General features: G+C 37.1%; 1 protein-coding gene across 5 annotated transcripts in view; it reads left to right on the forward strand.

Annotated features, from left to right (window-relative positions):
- smarca2 (SWI/SNF related, matrix associated, actin dependent regulator of chromatin, subfamily a, member 2) overlaps positions 1 to 21598 on the forward strand; it is a 107781-nt gene that overhangs the window by 51991 nt on the left and 34192 nt on the right. For 2 of the 5 annotated variants that reach the window (XM_048594541.1, XM_048594548.1), the window contains exons 18-27: positions 278 to 520; positions 2662 to 2775; positions 3408 to 3515; positions 8725 to 8811; positions 9877 to 9923; positions 10811 to 10977; positions 12033 to 12196; positions 14079 to 14306; positions 17081 to 17119; positions 21001 to 21078. In XM_048594541.1, coding sequence (XP_048450498.1) covers positions 278 to 520; positions 2662 to 2775; positions 3408 to 3515; positions 8725 to 8811; positions 9877 to 9923; positions 10811 to 10977; positions 12033 to 12196; positions 14079 to 14306; positions 17081 to 17119; positions 21001 to 21078 — 1275 coding nt within the window. Of the gene's footprint in view, positions 1 to 277; positions 521 to 2661; positions 2776 to 3407; positions 3516 to 8724; positions 8812 to 9876; positions 9924 to 10810; positions 10978 to 12032; positions 12197 to 14078; positions 14307 to 14984; positions 16451 to 17080; positions 17120 to 21000; positions 21079 to 21598 lie in introns of those variants that run through there. The other 3 variants (XM_048594552.1, XM_048594557.1, XM_048594563.1) reach the window with 2 other exon arrangements.

Here is a 21598-nt window from a genome sequence, read left to right on the forward strand (position 1 = left end):
TCAGCATCTGTGGTCCTTTGTTTTATTATAATCAGTTTCAGAAGTATCTGCCTCATTAATGAGGAGTCTCAAGGAAAGGAATGAAGGATAAAGGTTATTTACAAAATTCAAAATTTTATTAACTTGATTTTTTTCTGTAGAGGCAAAATTATGACTGAATTAAGATTTTCTTTTTGCAATTTATGAATTTATTGCACAGTTTCTAGGCATTTTCAGCAACATTTCATAGAATTATGACACATGTTCTAATTCACCAGATGTTTCCCTTATGTTGCAGCTTCGATGGAAATACATGATTGTAGATGAGGGTCATCGTATGAAGAATCATCACTGTAAACTGACCCAGGTGTTGAACACTCACTACGTTGCACCTCGCCGGGTCCTTTTAACAGGAACTCCATTGCAGAACAAACTCCCTGAACTTTGGGCTCTTCTAAACTTCCTCTTGCCTACTATCTTCAAAAGCTGCAGCACCTTTGAGCAGTGGTTTAATGCTCCATTTGCAATGACTGGAGAAAGGGTAAAGATCATGCTGCTTGAGCTTTGCAGTTGTATTTAAACCGTTACATTTTACATCTAAGAAATATAAACGTCCAAAAAGATTCAGCACAATTATATAGCATGCATATAATCTAACCATATCAATTCTGAAAAATGTGCATCTGTAATGTATGAAGTGTTTCTTTTCTTCCATTGAAATATTGCAGATTCAGAAGCAAATCGACTTTTGTGGCTGCTTTGAAATCAATTGTAACATATAATTTAGGGAATTAAAAAGTGGGATATGGAGGTATAGCAAAGATTGATCTAATGAATTTAGATAATACTTGCACTGTTTTCAGTTTAATAAATTTGTTGAAAAAACACATCTGCCGTAGTTTTAGAAGCAAAAATGAGGAATTTTAATAAAATATCAGGCAATGGAAGTAATGAGGAAACTCCGAATCTCATTGATTGCAGTCATGAAGGTCTTTCAGGCCAAGGTAGAGAATCCAAAATTTGATGAGTCTATTTGATAAACATCTTTTCTTTCTGAACCATGTTATTGCTGAATCTCTATGTTAAACAGAATTTTATGGACTTGCCAGCCTTCTGTTACTGTTGCCCTCAACTAACCATTAACTCTAGCAAAGTTGATATTGATGTAATTGCCTGGGAAAACAAAGTTAAACCTGATCCTGTTTTCATCCGATATCCACTGGGGGAAATAAGCATTAGAAATAGGTTTTGAGATAACAAGGTGCAGAGCTGGATGAACACAGCAGGCCAAGCAGCATCAGAGGAGCAGGAAGGCTGACGTTTCGGGCCTAGACCCTCCTTCAGAAATGAAGATGGACTTTATTGTTGTTGTATCAGTGTATCTGACAATTACTCGGAACTGCAATGCCAGCCTGGTAAGATATTGAAACTTTCTGAAGAAGGGTCTAGACAAGTAATAGAAAAGATGTTTTTTAACTAAAAAAACAGGGACACCTTCATGAATATGGTTCCTTTGGCGTGATATTAGGGAAATGAGGAATCAAACTGTAAGTGAACAAATAAATGCTTTAGTCTTCAAGAAGGACACTATTCCAAAAATACTAAAGTCAAAAGACGGCATAAGAGGTAACAGACAGATGCAATAATTAGCGAGAAAGTATTGAGGAAAATAATGGCACTAAACCCTGACAATTTGTAGATGAAGGGTCTAGGCCCGAAACGTCAGCTTTCCTGCTCCTCTGATGCTGCTTGGCCTGCTGTGTTCATCCAGCTCCACACCTTGTTATCTCAGATTCTCCAGCATCTGCAGTTCCGACTATCTCAGAAATAGGTTTTGTTTTGTTATATACTTGCCTTTCCTGCAACTAAGGCTAGGGTGCTAAAACTAATTGGAATAACTCAATTGACATATTTTAAATGAGCAAAACCTGGGTACCTTTCTGGTTTATGTTCTTAATATAAGATATAGTGCATTTATCCAAACAAAAGATTTAGTACTAGATAATTTCTTAGTAACTTTTGTGCACATAATTTTTGTATTAAGGGCTTAGAACTTCAGTTTGCAGAAGTAAGAATAAACAAAAGTTGCCTTACTCCCAGAAAACCGTAGGGCTGCTCTCTCAATATAATGTGACAACTGGTGGTGGCTTAACCTGAGGGTGGCCAAGTCTCGGGCACATGGATGAGATTGAGAGGGTGGTATCTTCATGGTAACTCAGTCAGTGTGGGAATTGGTGTCACTCTGGTTTGCAAAACTGCCGCCCAGCCAACTGAGCTATCTGACCCCCAGAATTAAGAATAAACTTTATACAACTAGGCAGTACTTTATCTTCTCTCCATCCTTTTTTGTTACATTAGCAGTAGCAGTCTCAAGATCAAAAACAGAAGTTGCTGGAAAAGCTTAGCAGGTCTGGCAGCCAGACCTGCTGAGCTTTTCCAGCAACTTCTGTTTTTGTTCCTAATTTACAGCATCTGCAGTTCTTTCGGTTTTTATTTAGCAGTCTCAAGATGTCCATTTGTCTAGGTGTGGCATACATCATTTTAACACTTTTTGACACATTTTTCCCTCAAGTGGAAGAGGCCAGGACATGCTTTGTAAAACTTTGTAGCAAATCTAATTTAAACACAGTCTTTGAGCAGGATAACTAAGCCAGAATCTCTTCTGGATTATGTGTCTTGCAGGTCGACTTAAACGAAGAGGAAACAATCCTGATAATTCGTCGTCTTCATAAAGTGCTGCGTCCTTTCCTTCTGAGAAGGCTGAAAAAAGAAGTGGAATCCCAATTACCAGAAAAGGTTATAATGTTTTCTGTAAAGGTTTTGAGAAGCCCAGAATTGGTCATTTAGAAGTAAACCTTTTTTGCGTCAGAATTAAATCTAGAAAAATTGCTTTAATAATGATGTTTCTATAAAGTTGCTGCTAATTTCTTTTGAGTAAGTTGTTTTCCAGAGGTTCAAGGAGAGAGTCAATTTGATTAGAGTTGAGGAACCAAACGACTGTAATTTCATTGGTCACTATAATCCACAGGTCATTCCATAGCTCTGTTCCTTCTCATTTCTCCCATTGCTGCATGGACCTCCTGTAGCTTCTTAAATGCACCTTAAAATGCTTTGCACTGCAAAAACTGTACCGAATGGACTTGTGCCACAAGGAATTTGGAATGCTATTCTATTCAGAATGGGACAGTATTTACCAATCGGAGTCCACTTGCCAGTCAGTCAACACCCTCCACTCGTTTGGAATAAATATGTTTTCCCTTTACTTTGGTATTTCTTGAAAATGATCCTAATTGATATAAGCTGAAAAGCTTTGACAAAGCTTTCTTCACTAACACTCAAACACATTTAACATAAATATTTTCTATCTGTTATAGATCCTTTTTTAGTTTGTATTGACTTTGTATAACCAGTCTGAATTTTACTTTCAGGTTGAGTATGTCATCAAATGTGACATGTCTTCTCTACAGAAGATTCTATACAGGCACATGCAAGCTAAGGGAATTCTCCTTACAGATGGTTCTGAGAAAGACAAAAAGGTAAAATCTTAATAAGTGATTTGCGAAAAATGTTTGGATTGTTTTCAATATCACAAATTAAGCTTGCATGCAGAGTTATTTAAGACTGTATATAATGCAAAAAAAACTTTGAGCTATTCATATCTATTGTGCCTCTTTGAAACAACTATCCAATTAGTGCCACTCTTGGTCTTTCCCCAATGTCCTGTAAAATATTTATTTGCAACCATTTATTCCATTTGCTTTTGAAAGCCTATATTGGTTCTATTTCCATCTCTCTACAAGTTTCCAGAAGTGCACTATATGTCAACACAGCAACTTGTGTTTTTTTGCTAAAACATCCCAAGGTAATGCACAGGAATATTTATTAAACAAAATTTGACATCAAACATGTAAGACGGTATTATTGCAGATGTCCTTGATGAAGAGGTCAGTTTTAAGAAGGAAGAATGGTTGAAGAGGATAAAGAAGGGAATTCTAGACCTTGGGACCTAGGCAGGAGAATGAACGGCCACAAAAGACAGGGCACTTAAAACTGAAGATGCTTGAAGAAAGAATTGGAAGGGGGGTTTGGGATGAAAATATCTTCAAGGGTAGTAGGGCTGGTGGATAGAGTTTAGGATGGGCAAGAACACAAAGGCTTTGAAAATAAGGATCAAAGTTTTTAAATCCAATCATAACCCGGAACTAGTGTCGTGCATCAGTTGCAGGGCTGATTGTTGAATCAGATTTCATGTGAGTTAGGCCATGCACTGTGGAGTTTTGAGTGACCTCAATTATACCGAGTCTCAAAGTTTTACGAAAAGCATGCTTGAATCGCAGCAATCTGTGTAATGAAGGTACATGCACTGTGCATTCAGTAGGCATTTCAGAATTTCACAGAATGATGCTTTGGAATGACGATACAGTTTTCCAAGTGAGGATAGTGTATGACTTAAATGGAAATTTAGCAGTGGTGTTGTCAGCATCTATTGGCAATAATCTTGCAGGTAGTATCAGACAGAGATTTAGAAAGTGCTGGCAAAGAAATCTTGACACATTCCTGTAGCGCACTTGTGGGTGATGCATAATGCAGCAAAGATGGGTCATTGTGGAGAGGTGAATAGGGTACCAGTCATGGAGCTGTTTTGTCCTGGATGGTGCTTAGCATTTTGTTAGAACTCATTCATCTGGGCAAATGGCACTTTCGTTGCACTCCTACCTTATACCTTCTAATGGTGAATAGCTTGTGGAGATCCAGAAGAATATCTGCCTCTGCTCTTGTAGCTACATTATTTACATGGCTAGCCAAGTTAAGTTGTAGTCAATGGTGACCCTTCCATAGGATGTCAGTGGTAGGGATAAGGAGATGGCAGTGCCATTGGCATGTTAAGGCAAGTTAGTTATTTTCCTGTGGGAGTTGACCATTACCTGGCACTTGTGAGCCTAAGTCTGTTGTCCAGATCTTGCTGCTGTGAGCACCGACTGCTTCAGTATCTGAGAAATTGTAAACACTACTGAACATTCTGCAGTAATCAATGATCAAAGGTTTAGCTGCTACTTTCATGCTGGAGGAATTGGGCTGGAAACTCTGCACAAAGCCATATGAGAAGGTGGTACTAGACATCTCCATGCTGCTTTACATGCACTCAGGCTTTCTAGCAGTCTCGTCAACGTTGCAAACCTGTTAGCTTTCATTTGTAACCTATCCCATCAATTAGCTTAATTATGTCCTGTAGACTAGAACTTAAATATGACCTTGCAGTCTGGCTAGCAGGTTCCTGTACACTGTGCCAAGTCCATTGTGACTGGTTATGTGTCAATCCTGCCTTTAAACTATCCCATAATTTACATGCACAATTTGAGCTGGTGACTATTGTGTGCAAGATTGTGATGCTTCTATTTCATTGTCGTCATTATCTTGCTCTTCCTCCCGTTGGTTTTCTACCATGGCCTAGCCAGGTGGTATTTCTTGGATACCTCAAGAGATTAGTTCACAAATGCAGTGAGGGGACAGGAAGGTAAAGAGGTGCGTGTTTACAGCAACTGTAGCATCTGAATCAGAAGACATTACTGGATGATGAAAATGGTGTGTGAGGCTGAGGATTGAGTACAAGGTTGCTGCCACTTTCTTTGGATTCAGAGGCCACTGTCTCTACAGAGCGTGCTCCAATGAGACAGAGACCGTCTCCTCTGTTGAGGAAAAAAACACGTCGTGCCTGTGCCCTGCAGGTTAGCACCTGTTACATTGCCACCGCTCCATTGTGTCCTCCTTTCCCTGCCAGGAAAGGGAAATGTACTAGTAAGGGTGGTGCAGCTTGTTTGAGTGATGATGTTGTCACGGTTAAATAACTGTGTTGCATGTAAGCTGAGAACAGAATGTAGCTTGCAGCAGTGCAGTGTGAGGTGAAGCTATTACTTATGTCTGAGCCTTGCTCAGTAGAGATTGTTGGCAGCTGAGTGAAAGTGTGTTTTAAGCTTGAGAGAGAATAATGGTGCACTTGCTGGGAAATAATATTTAATGATGCACCCACTGACCTTGCTCATTTTTTTTTGGTGAAGTTCTGGAGCTTGTTAGAGCACTGAATCCAGGTTCTTGAGGCTTGACTCCTAGTGCTAAGTGCCATGGCTGGTGTCTACCACTTCCTTGTTTGTGACAAATGTAACAAATTTAAGCAAGTCAGATTTTCCCATGTAAAATCTGTGTAAAAGCAGTAATTAGATTCTGTCAGATATTTCTTATCAAAGAACAAATTTAAAATAGAGAAGTTTAATATAAAATATTTCAGTCTTTGTCAAGGACATATAAACATATGAACAAGGAGCAAGAGTAGGCCAGTCAGTAAGAGCATAGCTGACCTGGTGGTGAGCTCAGACCTGTATTCCCACGTAGCCCTGATTACCTTTTAACCCCACTCTTAATGCAAATCTACCTAATTCTGCCTTTAAAATATTCAAAGACTACTCCCACCGCCCTTTTCAGGAAGAATTCTGAAGACTCTCAAGCCCTCTGAGTGAAAAAATTTAGTCTAACCTTGTTTTAAATGGGTGACCCCTGATTTTTAAACAGGGACACTGATTTCTAGATTGTCCCATAAGAGGAAACATCCTTTCCACGTTGCCCCTGTCAAGATTCCTCAGAATTTTTGCGTGTTTTAGTCAAGTCACCTCTTACTCTGCAAATCTCCAGCAGCTGTAAGTGTGACCTGACTAATCTGTCCTTCACTTGTACACTTGTTTTGTCTGGTAAGCCTTCTCTGAACTGCTTCCAGTGCAGTTATGTTCTTCCAGTGCTGCACACAGTATTCCAAAAGTGGCCTCACCAGTGCCCTGTATAACTGAAACATTAACCTCTTACTTTTGTACTAGTTTTTCTCGTGATAAATTATAGCATTGTCTAGGCTTTTTGCTGCACCTGCAAACTTACCTTTTGTGATTCATGCATCAAGATATCTGAATCTCTCTGCAACTCAAAGCCCTGCAAAATTTCTTCTCATTTAGATAATCTTCATTTTTATTTTTCCTGCCAAAATGGACAATTTCTCATTTTCCCACATTAGATCCTTTTTCCACATCTTGGCCAACTCACAACCTATCTTTGTCCTCTTCTTCATTTTTTTTTCCTGTCTATCTTTGTGTCATGATGAAGCTTGGCAACCATACCTTCCAAGTCATTTAGGCAACAGTTGAAGGACTAGTGCTGATCCCTATGGCACACCACTCATTACGTCATGACAGCTTGCTCAGAGAGTGGGATGTTTGGTGGCGACAGAGGTGGTCAGGATCAAGTAGAAGGCAGTGATCACCCTCTGATCCATCCTTGCCTACTGTGATCTGCTTGTACTCCTCGTAAACAAAGCTTTTCACTTTAGTTAGGTACACATGACAATCAATCAAGAGGGCTCAGGGAGCAGGAGAGGTCATTCCAAAATGTTGCCAATCAGATCACATGACCCTACACCTGACCTGGCACATAATGACATTAGAACTAAACTCCCAGCACTAAATGAAAATCCTGTTCCAATTTAATTGGCCAATGTTAAAGCAAAACACCTTGAACCTGAGCAACTTAAAATGGGACTTAATAGATATTTTTAATCAACTTATTCAGACATATTACAACAAATGTCTGGGATAGGTGGAACTTTCACTTGGACCTTCTGGCCCAATGATGAGACTACCATGAGTTGCCTGCACTGGAGGCAGTGTGCATGGGATAACCCTGCATTGCACAATCTGTTTCTTCTGTTGCATCTGTTGACATGAGAACGAATCGACTCTAAATCATATCTCATGGATTTAAGCACATTTCTTCTAATACAGGGCTACGCAATTAAAATGTACAATTGGTTAATCTGGTTAACTATTACTCCAAATTTGAGTCCCACTCTCACCTTTCATTTGCTTAAAGTAATAAATCTGTTCATTTGTTTGAAAGCAGAGCACAGTCAATGCTGACAGTCTTAATTAAAAACAGAAAATGGTGGAAATAATCAGTGTGTCATGCAGCATCTGTGAAGTTCCTCGTTTTGATGAAAGATTACTGAGCTGAAATGTTAATTATGCTCTCTATAAATGCTGCTGTACCTGCTTAGTAATTTCAGTACTTTTTACTTATATTTCTGATCATTTTCTGTTGAATCATATTTGTGTTGCCTGAGGTGCTCTCCATTATGTTTGGTGCGCTATTGAAAGGTTGTTCTACAGCAAATTAACTAACTCCTGCATGGCCAAATTTAAGTAGCCCCTTTTCAAATAAAGGGTTGACGTTGATTCTTATATCTGTTAAATACTGTGATCTCCAAATACTCGTGTGTATGCTCAAAATTACTTGGGAATAGCCCCGATATACTATTTCAGGTGACACGGTGACTCAGTGGTTAGCACTGCTGCCTCACAGCGCCAAGGGCTGGTGTTTGATTCCAGCCTCGGGTGACTGTCTGTGTGGAGTTTGTACATTCTCCCCGTGTCTGTTTGGATTTCCTCCAGGTGGTCCGGTTTCCTCCCACAGTCCAAAAATTTGCAGATTAGATGGATTGGCTATGCTAAATTGCCCGTTGTTTCCAGGGATGCGTAGGTTAGGTGGAGTAGCCATGGAAAACGCAGGGATAGGGTAGGAGGTTGGGTCTGTATGGGATGCTCTTTGGAGGGTCACTGTGGACTAGATGGGTCGAATGGCCTGCTTCCACACTTGTAGGGATTCTATGATTCTATGTTCTGTTTATCTTTAAAATTCTTTGTTTCCCTTCAGGGTAAAGGTGGTGCTAAAACTCTCATGAATACCATAATGCAGCTGAGAAAAATATGCAATCATCCCTTCATGTTTCAACACATAGAGGTAAGTTCTAACCAAGAATACATGTACACTATTATTCATTTCAACAAAGCAAAATTGAAGCTCACAGTAATTTGCACTTTACCAATTTTTTATGCTTGAGCCCACAATAAATGGCAGATAAGGCAAATATAACTTAGGCTTAATAAACTAAAAGATTGGTAGCTCATATAAGATCATACAGTGGGATCCTTCTTTGCTCTGTTATTCAAGCCATTGTGCCTCATTTTTTGTAGAGGTTCTTAATTAGTCTAGGCTCTTGCTCTTTCACGTAATCTTGTGTTCTTTCCCTTCAAATATTTATTAAAATATTTTCTTTGATGCATTTGTTTAAATTGTTTCCACCATCTTTCCAGAAAATTCATTGCAGATTACAACAACTCACTGTATAATATGTAGTTTTCTCAACTTGCTTATGATTCTTCCACCAATCGCCTTCAATTTGTGACCTCTTGCCAATAATTTTTCTACCACTGAAATAATCTCTCCTTAGTTACTCAGAACTGTTCATGACAATTTATCTTTGTAAACATTTGCTGTGATAAATTATTACTTTGCATTAGTGCTGCACATTTGCTGCATACTCTGTTCTGAAGATAAACTTAATACAAAATAAGTCCTCTTATCAGTGACTTTTCCAGTATCATAGACACTTTGTATATTGAGCATGGCTTGACATGGCACACCCCCTAGTATTTGACATTTCAACTCCGGGAAAAAGATTCGTCAACCCTATCTATGCATCTCATAATTTTATGAAATGCTGACTGTCTGCAATTAGATGTTAAATATTTTGCTATATTGTAATGAAGTGCTTTTAAAGCTACCTTAATTATATTTTGATTGAGCAGACCAGTGACAAAATCATTTCCTTTGCCCAATCTATTCAATAGTGTCACAGTTATTAGGGCAGATGAAGCAGCACATAATTTCTTTCATTCCTTTTGAAGAGCTTCTTTTGTAGTTTTGTAAGTTTGTCTTTGTAATATTATTTGCTTTTAAAATAAACTTGACTCTGATCCTAATAATTAACATATTGTACTGACTGTTTTTGCTTTGATGTTGTAGGAATCCTTTGCTGAACATTTGGGTTATAATGGAGGACTCATTACTGGGTAAGTGGTAAAACAAAACTATAATGAAACACCAAATTTTGAGAGCTAATTCAAGCTAGCATATATTTTTTATGTATCACAGATGAACCAGTTTTGTTTTATTAATGCCGTATGTGCAAACTTACTTCTTAGTTTGCTGTAAAACTATGTGTGTGGTGTCTCTTCTCTGCTATCCATATGGTTATCATTAGGCCTATCATGTCACTTCATGGAAAAAGGGGAAGAAAAGGCTGCACACTTTCTCTGTGTTCCCATTCACTTATTTTTATTTCTATGGGAAGTGGGGAAAAGGTAAAAGAAGGCGTAAAAGAAGGCATAAAAGGAAACAACTTTTTAGCATATTAAGATTTTGGGGCATCTACTTTTTTAAAAAAAAATTATATAAACCGTACCTTTTGTTTTGTATGAATGGAGATCGAATCTTATTTTTTTAGAAATGCAGGAATGAGTCTGTCTTTTGGGTGGAGTTTGGAGCAAGGGTTACTGCTTATAACAGAAAATTCTTTTATCTGTTGCTGTATCATGTAATAATTAAGGAAGACTGGTTTCAAGTTCCAAATATTTGGAATTGTTCAGATCATGCCATGTCATTTACAGCATAACATAGCTTAGATAACTGCAGTTGCTATACTTCTCTTCAAATGTGTTCAGTAGAATATATTTCAGTAATTGAAGAGAGAAATGCCTTTTAGATTTTCTAGAGCAATCTTTCTTATTTCATCTCCTTGCTTTATGCCATTAGTCGACTTTGATACTTCTGCCTATTCTGCTTAACAGGATATATTTTTCTTTAGGTTAAATGTCAGGCAGATAACTGTTCAAAGTAATAGCACTTCTCTAAACATATAACAATCTAATATGATGATGTTTCTATTGTTTCCATTTAGTCCAGACCTCTATAGAGCTTCAGGAAAATTTGAATTATTGGACCGTATTTTGCCAAAACTGCGAGTTTCTAATCACAGAGTGCTACTCTTCTGCCAGATGACATCACTGATGACCATTATGGAAGACTATTTTGCATTCCGAAGTTTTCCTTATTTGCGACTTGATGGTATGTTAAAGTCATGTAGGAACATGGCTACAATCTTAATCGCACCCTTAGATCCTTGATATTACGATTAATGTCATTGAGATATTTTATGTAGAAGTGTGCATTATAGACTAATCAGGCATCAAAGCTGACAATTTGACCAATGCCGAAAACTACAGAATAAAGATTTTTGTACAACCAGGGTATAATTTAGTAGAGTAAGAATTTTCTAGTAATCGTTTACATTTATTAAGGCACTGTGATATTTGATTAATTGCAGTTCAAAAGGTGGAACAGATCTTGCTTTGGTACATGTTATTTGGAGCTTTTAATCAATAAGGAATTATTTTACACAAGGTACATTGTTTTTCAAACTCAAAGGGAGTAATTTTTTTTTGGAAGAGTTGTGGATGTATAATTTATTTTAAAAATAGATTTGACAGCTAATGTGATAGTTATAATATATTGAGTTTGCTTTCCTAGTGAAATAATTGAAGGGAATTAGTATTCACTAAAAGAGAGAGTGAAGTGAGAGAGACATGATGCAAAAACCACAAATGAAATTGTGACAGTGGAAATTATCTTGGCTTGGATTCATTGTCATTCCTTAATTCAAAGAAAATTGTTTTTAGAATTATGTGGCAGAAATTTTACAGCTGTGAATTTCCTAAGAATTGGCGATTTTGTTTTGTGATAAAATAGTAAATTCCTGAAACGAAAACAGAAATTGCAGCAGAAACTCATTAGGTTTTGCAGCATCTGTGGAAAGACAGCCAAGTTAAGTTTCAAGTTCAGTGGCCTTTCTTCAGAACTGGTAGTAGCTAGGAAAAGGTGGGAGTTACTCTAATGACAGCGGATGGGGTGGAAAACACAGGCAGACAAAGGAATGGTTGATGGTAAGTTAGGGAAGAAGAAAAGCTGATAATGGGGACGGTATCAACCATTCCTTTGCCCAATTTGCGCTCTCTTGCTCGTGTGCGCACTCTTCAGCATCCACACATCTTTGTTTTACTTCAGTCAGTTCCAGAGTTGTTTTGTCTTGATGCTTCAGTCTGATATGTAACCTGTACACACAGGAACAACTAAGGCAGAGGATCGCGGTGCTTTGTTGAAAATGTTCAATGAAGAAAACTCCAAGTACTTCATTTTCTTGCTCAGCACCCGAGCTGGTGGTCTGGGTTTGAATCTTCAAGCTGCTGATACTGTTATCATCTTTGACAGTGACTGGAATCCACATCAGGTTTGACACTTTGTCCTTTTATTAAACTAATGTTCTTTTGACTTCCGATGTATTAGAAAAGTCCGGTTATTTAAAATTAATCATGGTTATTAATGTTTCATGTTAATGTGTTTGCCCAATTTTTCTTTAAAAGATCATCTAATGCTTTGGAAATTAATGTTTGTCAGTTTCAAGTTATGGCTGTATATCAATAAACATCATTGTAGGAGAGATAATCTAAGACTTTCATTATTAGTAACACCCAGACTGCCCATGTAAATTTGCTTAAGGCTAAAGCTCCCTTAGCACATCTGCTGCTGATACCCTTACATGCTCCTCTAAAACTCTCTCCCTTTTTAAAATGCTCGACCTGATGGTTTTCTGTCCTGATTTATCTTTTGTGGTTCACTGTTGATATGGCATTTGGTAAGCAAGATGTTCACTTGGGATTTAAGTTTTACAAAGTTTTTTTTCCTGCTAAACATTGGGTGAGAGGTTGAAAGAAGCGTTTTTGAGTGTTTCAGTCCAATTCTTCGCTGCAATGTGTACAAGAACATTGCAGAATTTTCAAACTGAATCCTATAATTTAAAGATACATTGTGTGCAGTTTTGGCCTCCTTATCTGAGGAAGGATGTTCTGATGAAGGAGGACATGCAGCAAAGGTTTTTACCAGACTGATTGCTGTGATGGCATAACTGATATATGAAGAGGATCTGGAATAGTTAAGATTATATTCACTGGCAGTTAGAAGAATAACAGGCGATCTCATAAAAACATATAAAATATTGACGTGACTCAACTGGTTTAAAAACAGAAAGGATACTTCCAATGTTCAGGGAGTCCAGAACCAGACGTCATGGTCTAAGGATATGAGGTGGACCATTTAGGACTGAGATGAGAGGAAATTTCTTCTTCTAGAGAGTGGAGAGCCTATGGAATTCTCTGCCACAGAAAGCGGTTGAGGCCAAAACATTGAATCGGGGAGGTGATGGCCTAGTGGTATTATCGCTGGACTGTTAATCCAGAGACCAAGATAATGTTCTGGGGACCCGGGTTCGAATCCCGCCACGGCAGATGGTGGAATTTGAATTCAATAAATATCTGGAATTAAGAATCTAATGATAACCATGAATCCACTGTCAATTGTCAGAAAAACCCATCTGGTTCACTAACATCCTTACCTGGTCTGGCCTCCATGTGACTCCAGACCCACAGCAATGTGGTTGACTCTGAACTGCCCTCCATGCAATTAGGGATGGGCAATAAATGCTGCCTTGCCAGCGAAGCCCTCATCCTATTAATGACTGAAGAAAACGAAAAAAAATTGAATGTTTACAAAAAGCAGTTAGATTCAATTTTAAAGTTGGAGAGATCAGAAGCTGTGTGGAGAAAGCAGGGAACAGGGGTTTGAGTTAGATGATCAATGATCATATTGAATGGCAGTGCAGATTCGAAGGGCTGATTGGCCTACTCATCCTATTTTCTATGTTTCTGTGACATATTGTAAATTTAAATTCTTGAGTAGTTTGCACTCTTCTGTTGTGTGCTCCTGAACCGGTTGGATTCTAAGCTACTCCTGTGAGAGCCCTATTTGACTGACGGTCTGTTTTATTGATCCTCTCCTGGCTTCTGCAACTCCATTCCATAGTACAGCTTCTTCTGTCTCTTGGCCACTTCTTGAGTAGCATCAAAATCATAAATCATTGCATTCTTTCTTTTTGTGGTGGGTCATTCCCAAAGGAAGAGAAGCCCAAAAACTTTTGAGAGTAGCATTTGTGGATGACAAGTAAGGTGCTGATTAATTTTGGATTCTCTGATTTTAATACTACTGGATTCAAAATTTGCTGAAACTTTTATTTCTTTTCATTTGTCCATTCTTTCTCCGTCTCCTCTCCCTGCAAGGATTTGCAAGCCCAAGATAGAGCTCACCGTATTGGACAGCAGAATGAAGTCCGTGTCTTGCGTCTCTGCACAGTCAACAGTGTGGAGGAGAAAATTCTTGCTGCTGCCAAATACAAGCTTAATGTGGACCAGAAAGTTATCCAGGCTGGTATGTTTGATCAAAAATCTTCAAGTCATGAGCGTCGAGCTTTCCTGCAGGCTTTGCTGGAACATGAGGAGCAAAATGAGGTATGTATTATGCTTTAACAATGACCAAAACCTGAAATCTCTTTGTTGCAAAGCCTCTGTATCTGCAGAGATTTGCACCATTTAATGCTTAATCTATTTTCACAAAAACTCATGCAATGGTATAAGAATTAATATTTATAACAGGTTTGAGAAATATTAAATGCTAAATACAGTAATGTATGGGTAGAATGTTTAAATTGTTAGCATTCAATTTAAAGCCATTATTGGTATTTAAGTATGAAAAACTGCAACAGTATCTCAAACTAGGAAGTACCATCACAATTATAAAACATTATTAAAAATGAAGTCCAGTTATAGCTATAACCAAGTTTGGGAGAGTCTGTCTAATCACTACTCAAACATTTAACTTTATGTATTGAAATGTTCCATGATTTACCCTTATTAGTATGTTATGTTCCTCTAGCTATATGTAGCCTTCATTCTGTTACACTTATCTCTGATCATTCTGATCAATAGAAGGTTGATAACAGAATGCCCATATAATCTATGTGATGACAAGTAATTGACGGCATTCTATTGTGTTGCTGTTGTAAAGCCAGCTTTAATTTTATTTTAAAGCAGCAAATCAAGTAAACTAAGCACTTGATAGTCATACGGGAGAATGTGTAACCACTTTCATAATATTATATAGCATTCTTTATCTAAAGAACTATATATCCATGCCCTTGGATTACATGCTGTGTGCTTTTTGTAAAATGCTAATAGTTTGTGTTAATTGTACTTGCAGAACCACCTCATTCTTGGTGAGGAGAGGGATTTTTTTCTTTTGATTGAGCTGTAGTTCTTGTCCATCATCAAAAGAATCTGAATGATTACCTTGGGGAAAATTAAAATATTGAAGAGAGTAAGCTAGTATTTTTGCATGTATGTTTTTGACAGTGTCCTGTTTTTTAGTGCACATTGTTTCTAAGCTGACATCTGATTTGTTTGTTTACATAAATTAGCTGATCTTCATTCTACAAGTATATCCTTAAAGTGTATGCAGTAGAATTTCAAAAGCAGACATTATGTCCATCTGTGTGCGCATACCCTCTGACCTAGATGTAACAATATGAATCTCTGCAGTACACCCAAGCGTTCTCACACCAGTAGCCAGAGGAAGCCTCATTAGTCTGTGATGTGAGAGAAGGGCCTCTGGAAGTTAAAGATCCGAAAATCTCAAAAACATGAGTTTTGTTGAATAAAACCCATGAGTATTCACATTCAGTAGCAAATATGAGGCTGAGACCTTGTGTGTTTCTAAATAATATTTCTAAAAAAATGCAAAACACCCCATTTTTAATATCAGTTTGACTCTTACAATTCAGTCCTTTAATAATAGTCAATGTGTCAAATAAATATGCCCAGGCTGCCAATATGATTGCAAGACTTTCAGTATTATGTCATATGTAAATTACAGTTGACCAAGTTGTTCAATCAGGAAAACAAAGCTATGATTTGTTTTGTTGCCATCAATATTGAACAATCTGTTTGCCTCTCAAAGCCACAGATATTGTTAAGAAATTTTCAAAAATGTTGCAAGTTTTCAGAATGTGCCTTTGTTATGGATCTAAGATACGTACTAAATTACTGACAGAAATGTGGATTTTTAATTTCCATCCATTTATTTAATGTGAAGTTTTTATGATTGATCATCAATATTTCTGTGCAGTGTTTAAATAGTGAGTCGCAGATTTTAGTTTTCTGGTTGCTAATTTCAAGTGCTTCACAATGGCAGAGGAACAATTTATTCAAATCTTGCTGCAATGAACTCTTCTGTATAGCAACAACAGGTTGTGTTTGAGTTCTGTATTTCTGCATCTTTTTCATTTTTGTTGCCTCCCTATGTAGTGATTTTCAACTTCGCTTTCTACAGTAAGTTTTCACTTTAGTGAATTTGCGCTCACATCAGCTGCAAACCCAACAATAGAAAGCCAGCTTTATTGTACTGCCAATACTGAAGAACAAAAAACAAGTAGACTTGGTTTAAATAGAATTTAAAGAATTGTGCGTTTTTTTTTGTGAAACATCCCCGACAAATAAAATAAATGTATTTTCCCATTCAATTGTATTGTTGAGGTTATTGTGAAAGGATGGAGACCATGAGGACTGTGCTGCATTTGGGTGTTACGGGATTCTCTCTGGTAAAAAAAAATACTTTGAACATTTGTTAGCATGCTAGAAAAGCAATTTATTTTAGGATTTCTTTTGCAAGTAAGCCATCTATAATGCAATGAATTTACGTTATCTATAGACAGTTTACAACAAGCATAAGTCACCTTGTAGCAGTTGAAATTAATATTTATTTTTGTTCGAGATAATATCTAAAATTGACCTAAGTTTAGTTGATTTATTTTTTAGAAGCATTATATTTAGAGTATCTTTCCAAGGGAATCAGTGTTCTCGTTATTTTACAGCTGCAAATATGCATGGAAATTATTCTGAGACTATAATTCTCTTTTGCAAATGTCAGGATATTTTCATGCAAGTGAGTGGCAGTTTGGTTAAAATCCTTCCTTGAAGGACACAGGTTCAAAATTAATCTCCTAGTTAACATGACTCCTTTTTTAAAAATAATATTTTAGGAGTGACCATTCCCATTATCCAAAGTTTTAAGTTGACTGAATTCAGCAAAACAGTCATAACCAACTGTTTTCCCCATAAGTTGACAAATTTCAGTTTGCTGTCATGTGCAGTCCTGAAGTGTTCTGAAGCATCTTCTGCTGTATTGTTGGAGAAATCAATCTTGTAACATTGCATTCTTTCACCACCAGGGGGACACCAATGCTTCTCCTTCCTGCAGTACTACCTGGGTAGGATAACATCACTGGCCGGCTTTTGATCTATAGCTGTGCTCAATAATTTTATGAGTATATGCTACAAACAGTGTCTTATTTATACGCTGTATTTTATACTTAATCAGCTGATTTAGTTTTAATAGCATAATAGCAGGGTTGGAGTTTTTCAGTAAGATTACATTTTTGTCAATCCAATCTTGTAACAAAAAGTGATAAATAGTCAAAGATCTAATTAAACATGCTGAAAAACTCTGAACTCTTGATGGATGGCTATGCACAAAATACACAATACCTTAATTATATGGTTCTGTTAACCAGATAATATGTTTACTATGCAATCCTTGTTAGTTTTGTCTTTTATTACATTTGTACATCAAAGCTTTTTTGAAAAGCTTGAACCATATATTATGATATTTGGCAATGCAATTAGTCAACAATTAAGTTCATATATCTGCAGTTATAAGCTGAAGGGTTTGTAGGGAAAAAGTAATTTTTTTTAGCGGGAGGTACAATAATATCGAATGACAGAATAATATCTTACCAACCAATGCTGGATGCTGAGGAAAGGGAGGAATGAATTGTAGAAACTGGGGCAAGTAAGAAATAAAGAGCTTAAGTAAAAGGTCAGCTAGAGAGATGCAAAGTGAAAAATCTGCAGTGATTATAAAATTAAATTGTAATGAGAGGAAATTAAAAGGTCAGTATAATTTAAAAACAATCAAGTAATTTAATCACACTGACATTTTGTGGTGTCTGATTTCCAAATTTCCACAGAATGTTAGACCATCTTAGATGTGATTTCAAGATTGTTTAAGCTAGAACAAAAAAACATGCAAGCATGTAACCATATGAATAGTGCAATTTGCCTTTTGCTGTAATATAGAACTAAGGTCCAAACTTGGCAGATACAGATATATTACAAAATTTACTTTAGCAATGAATCTTTAATGATTACAAATTGTGATCAAAGAAATTGGCTCATTCTAATTATTAGGATCTGCACAAATTTAAAAGAATGCTAATAGTCCAGAATATCTGTCCTTGAGATATTCCTGTAGGTCACTCACACTAATGAGATGCCACTGTAACTAATGAAATGGACAAATAAATCTAAAAGCCTCTGACACATAGCAATTGTTATATGCCACAGGATGCCCTAATTACTATGTGTTTGCATGTTTGTGTGATTTGATATGTGCTTCATTTCCTCCCTTTTTTTATTTTTTCCTGCCATTGACTTAAAATGATATTCAGAAGCTTTTGTTGTAAAATTTGCCAGTGCTGTCACCTGTTCTCTCTGAATATGCTGACTTGCTTGCATATAGTTACATCTGCACGGGCAGCCCTGAAGTGGCCACTTTTCCAATGTGAATCTGGACACAGTCAACAGGCTATTTGAATGTGGAGGCAAGAGTTGTCTGAGCACGATTATGTGGTTTTTCTCCTCCATGCCATTCCATTTCACCTCCAATCAGCCGTCATGCTTTCCAGCAGGATAGCAATCCAGAGTGGGAACGTTGGCTTGACTCAGCCCAGCGTGAAGTCAATTGTAACCCCCACCCCCACCACCATTTTCTGCCTCAAGGATTAAAACTGTTAAGCCTGGAACCATCCTGATCTGTATGACACCACATAGTTTGAGCCACTATCAGTAAAACTGTACTTTTGAGATATATCATGGACCAGGGACGAGGGTTGCATAACAAACTTGAATGTAATCGCGTCACTTTGTTTTTAAGAAATGTTAAAGATAAACGTCTGCATTATGTGATAGTGGCATTATAAATGGCACAGAATTGTCTTGTGTGAAAACTTGTCATAGGGATATACTCTAAAAAGATGACTGATTCCAAGTGCCTGAAAACTGATGTTTGGACTGTTGTGCTTCTAGTTGTTTAGACTTAAGTGAATAAGTTCAATTGTCAGAAATATAACCGTAGATGAAAGAAAAAATCTAGTTGTGCACTAGTGATTTCTGTATGAAAAAATTGTTTTCTTTTATTAATAATGTGGATTATTTATTGTGTACTCTACTTTGTGTTTGAGTGTCTTCACCTAGACTGTAAGTCCTTTGTGGACTTGTAGGCATGATTTTTGTTAATTGTGCTGCACAAGTTTGTCTATATGTTCATAACTGACATCAATACTGGTTTCTGATGAAGGTTTACTGAAACATGCGCTGTACACATGAAGATAGAGTTAAATAGGGAATTGAGATACAGTTGTTACTTCAATCCTAAATTGATTCTGGTAATCCTAAAGGTTAGGGAAACCATCTACTTCTGGTGACTGTCAAAGCGTACACCTTTATTTTGAATAACTCTAACTCTGAATTTCATCGACTGCAATGCCCAGAAGTAATTCTTTAATTGTATCCATTGACTTTGAAATGTTTGTGAAATTCAGGGCAGTTTCTACTAAGTTGCATGTGCAAGTACTCTCAAAGTTTTGAGCCAGTTGAATACAATATTAGTTGGATACTTTTGGAAAAATTGTGTTGCCTCCAGGAATTTCCCTTCATTGAATTTTAGTTTTACTTCCATGTTTTGCTGATTTTCTATGTAATTAATTTTGAAATCTTAACCTCTTAGCTGAATTTCTGAAATGATTTTTTGGTCTTTTCACACTTGACAAATTTCAAGAGATGAAGGGAAAAGTGCTAAAATTATTTTGACTTAAGTTGGTGGTGTACTTAGACTGTAATCAATTAATTGCATCTTTCTCAGCATTAAAAATATTCCTCTCCTCCTATAATGTCAAACAAGTTCATGATTTCCTGGTGCTTAGCAAATAGACTTATAGGGTTTGAGTAACCCATATCCAAAGTAAAATCTGAACCTGCAATAGACTAAAATGCAAATGTCATGCTCTCTCCCTTCTGAACAAATAGTAAATTCTGAAGTTTTGGCTTAACAGTGGTGAAGCTATGGAGGAGAAGGCACAATCTTGCTATTTTCTGGATGTGTCCAGCAATTCAGTTCTCTTGTCAAATGTGCTGTTTTATTTTTAAATTTGCCCAAGCACACTGTCATCTTGACCTACCTGTAGTGCTTGCTCTGTATCCATGTAAGAAATTTTCTGGGCTTCCTGCTGTAGCCTGGCAATGCATCCCATCCCCACCAATTCGTTTGTGCGTGTTGAAAGGTTATGGGAAATTTCTGAAAACCTAGTTATGCATTCACCAAAACCGAATTGAGAAATTTTCCAGAAACTAATTCCTGGACTTGGCTTATTGCTAGTGACAGATCGACATGGCAATTGCTGGTTTGATTAAGCATGTGACACCTAACTTGGAAAGCCTTAGCAGTGTAACTACAGATAACAATATTCCAAAGAGTCACAAATACAACTGCAGTTAGTCATCCAAAAGAGACTTAGTGTCATGTATTCTACATATCAAGAAAATCCTGTCGGTGTACTGTAATTGAACCTTTTTTTTTTAAATTAAGGCATTGCTATCTAGTTAAAGTAGCTAAATATTCAGCTTGTTGCTGCTGTTGATTCATATATCATATTATATTTGAAAGACATCACTTAACCTTTCATAAATCATGGAATTCAAATGTGTTTGCATTTTGATACCTAATTCGCTGTGCTACACGTAATGCTTATTGGAGATTCTGAGATTTTAAGATAACAGCAGCATTCTAGTTTTTGTGTTCCCTGTCCCTGTTTCTGGACTCATTAGTGTGGAGTGGCCCTAGCCTCTTAAGCTTGTACTTTTTAAACAAAAATACAATTAGAAAACAAGTTTTCAAATAAACTTATAGCTTTGAAGGGAGGTGCTGTTTCCATCGACCAGAAGTTTTGTTTCAATAAATAGAATGTATCTAGTTATTTTGCCTTAAAACTGCTAAGAAAATATTTCATTGCCATCTCAACTCCTTGACTTGCAGGAAGAAGATGAAGTTCCAGATGATGAGACCCTGAATCAAATGATTGCTCGCCATGAAGAGGAGTTTGAACTGTTTATGGTAATTGCACAAAATTATAAGATATAGACAAAAGTTCAGAATTTGGTTTATAATTGTGCTACCTTAGTATACGAGAGGAACAGATATCTTTCATTTGCTTATTCACTTAACACTTTGTGAGTATTGAGGTTTCGTTGAAGTACCTTGTATTATTTATTCATCAATAATAACAGTCTTTGGTAGTCCTCTATATTTTCAAGGTCAGAAGGTGCTGATATTCCTAATGCTATTGAAAGCAAGAGCGCAGAAGTAGTGCTTTCCACGTGGAAGAGAAATCATCAACTGTTGTAATTTTAACTACTTCCGTGCCCAAATACAAGTGATGTTGCCAACTCTGTGCTTGGGAGGAAATAGCAGCTTTTGTAGCTCCTGTTTGCATGGAGGCCTGGAAGACATTTTAATTTTAGAAGTTGAGATAACAAGGTGTAGAGCTAGATGAACACAGCAGGCCAGGCAGCATCAGAGGAGCAGGAAAGCTGGCGTTTCGGGTCTGGACCCTTCTTCAGATTTTCTGAAGAAG

The sequence above is a fragment of the Rhincodon typus genome, chromosome 3 (genome assembly GCF_021869965.1).
Source record: "Rhincodon typus isolate 14 chromosome 3, sRhiTyp1.1, whole genome shotgun sequence".
NCBI classification, from domain to species: domain Eukaryota; kingdom Metazoa; phylum Chordata; class Chondrichthyes; order Orectolobiformes; family Rhincodontidae; genus Rhincodon; species Rhincodon typus.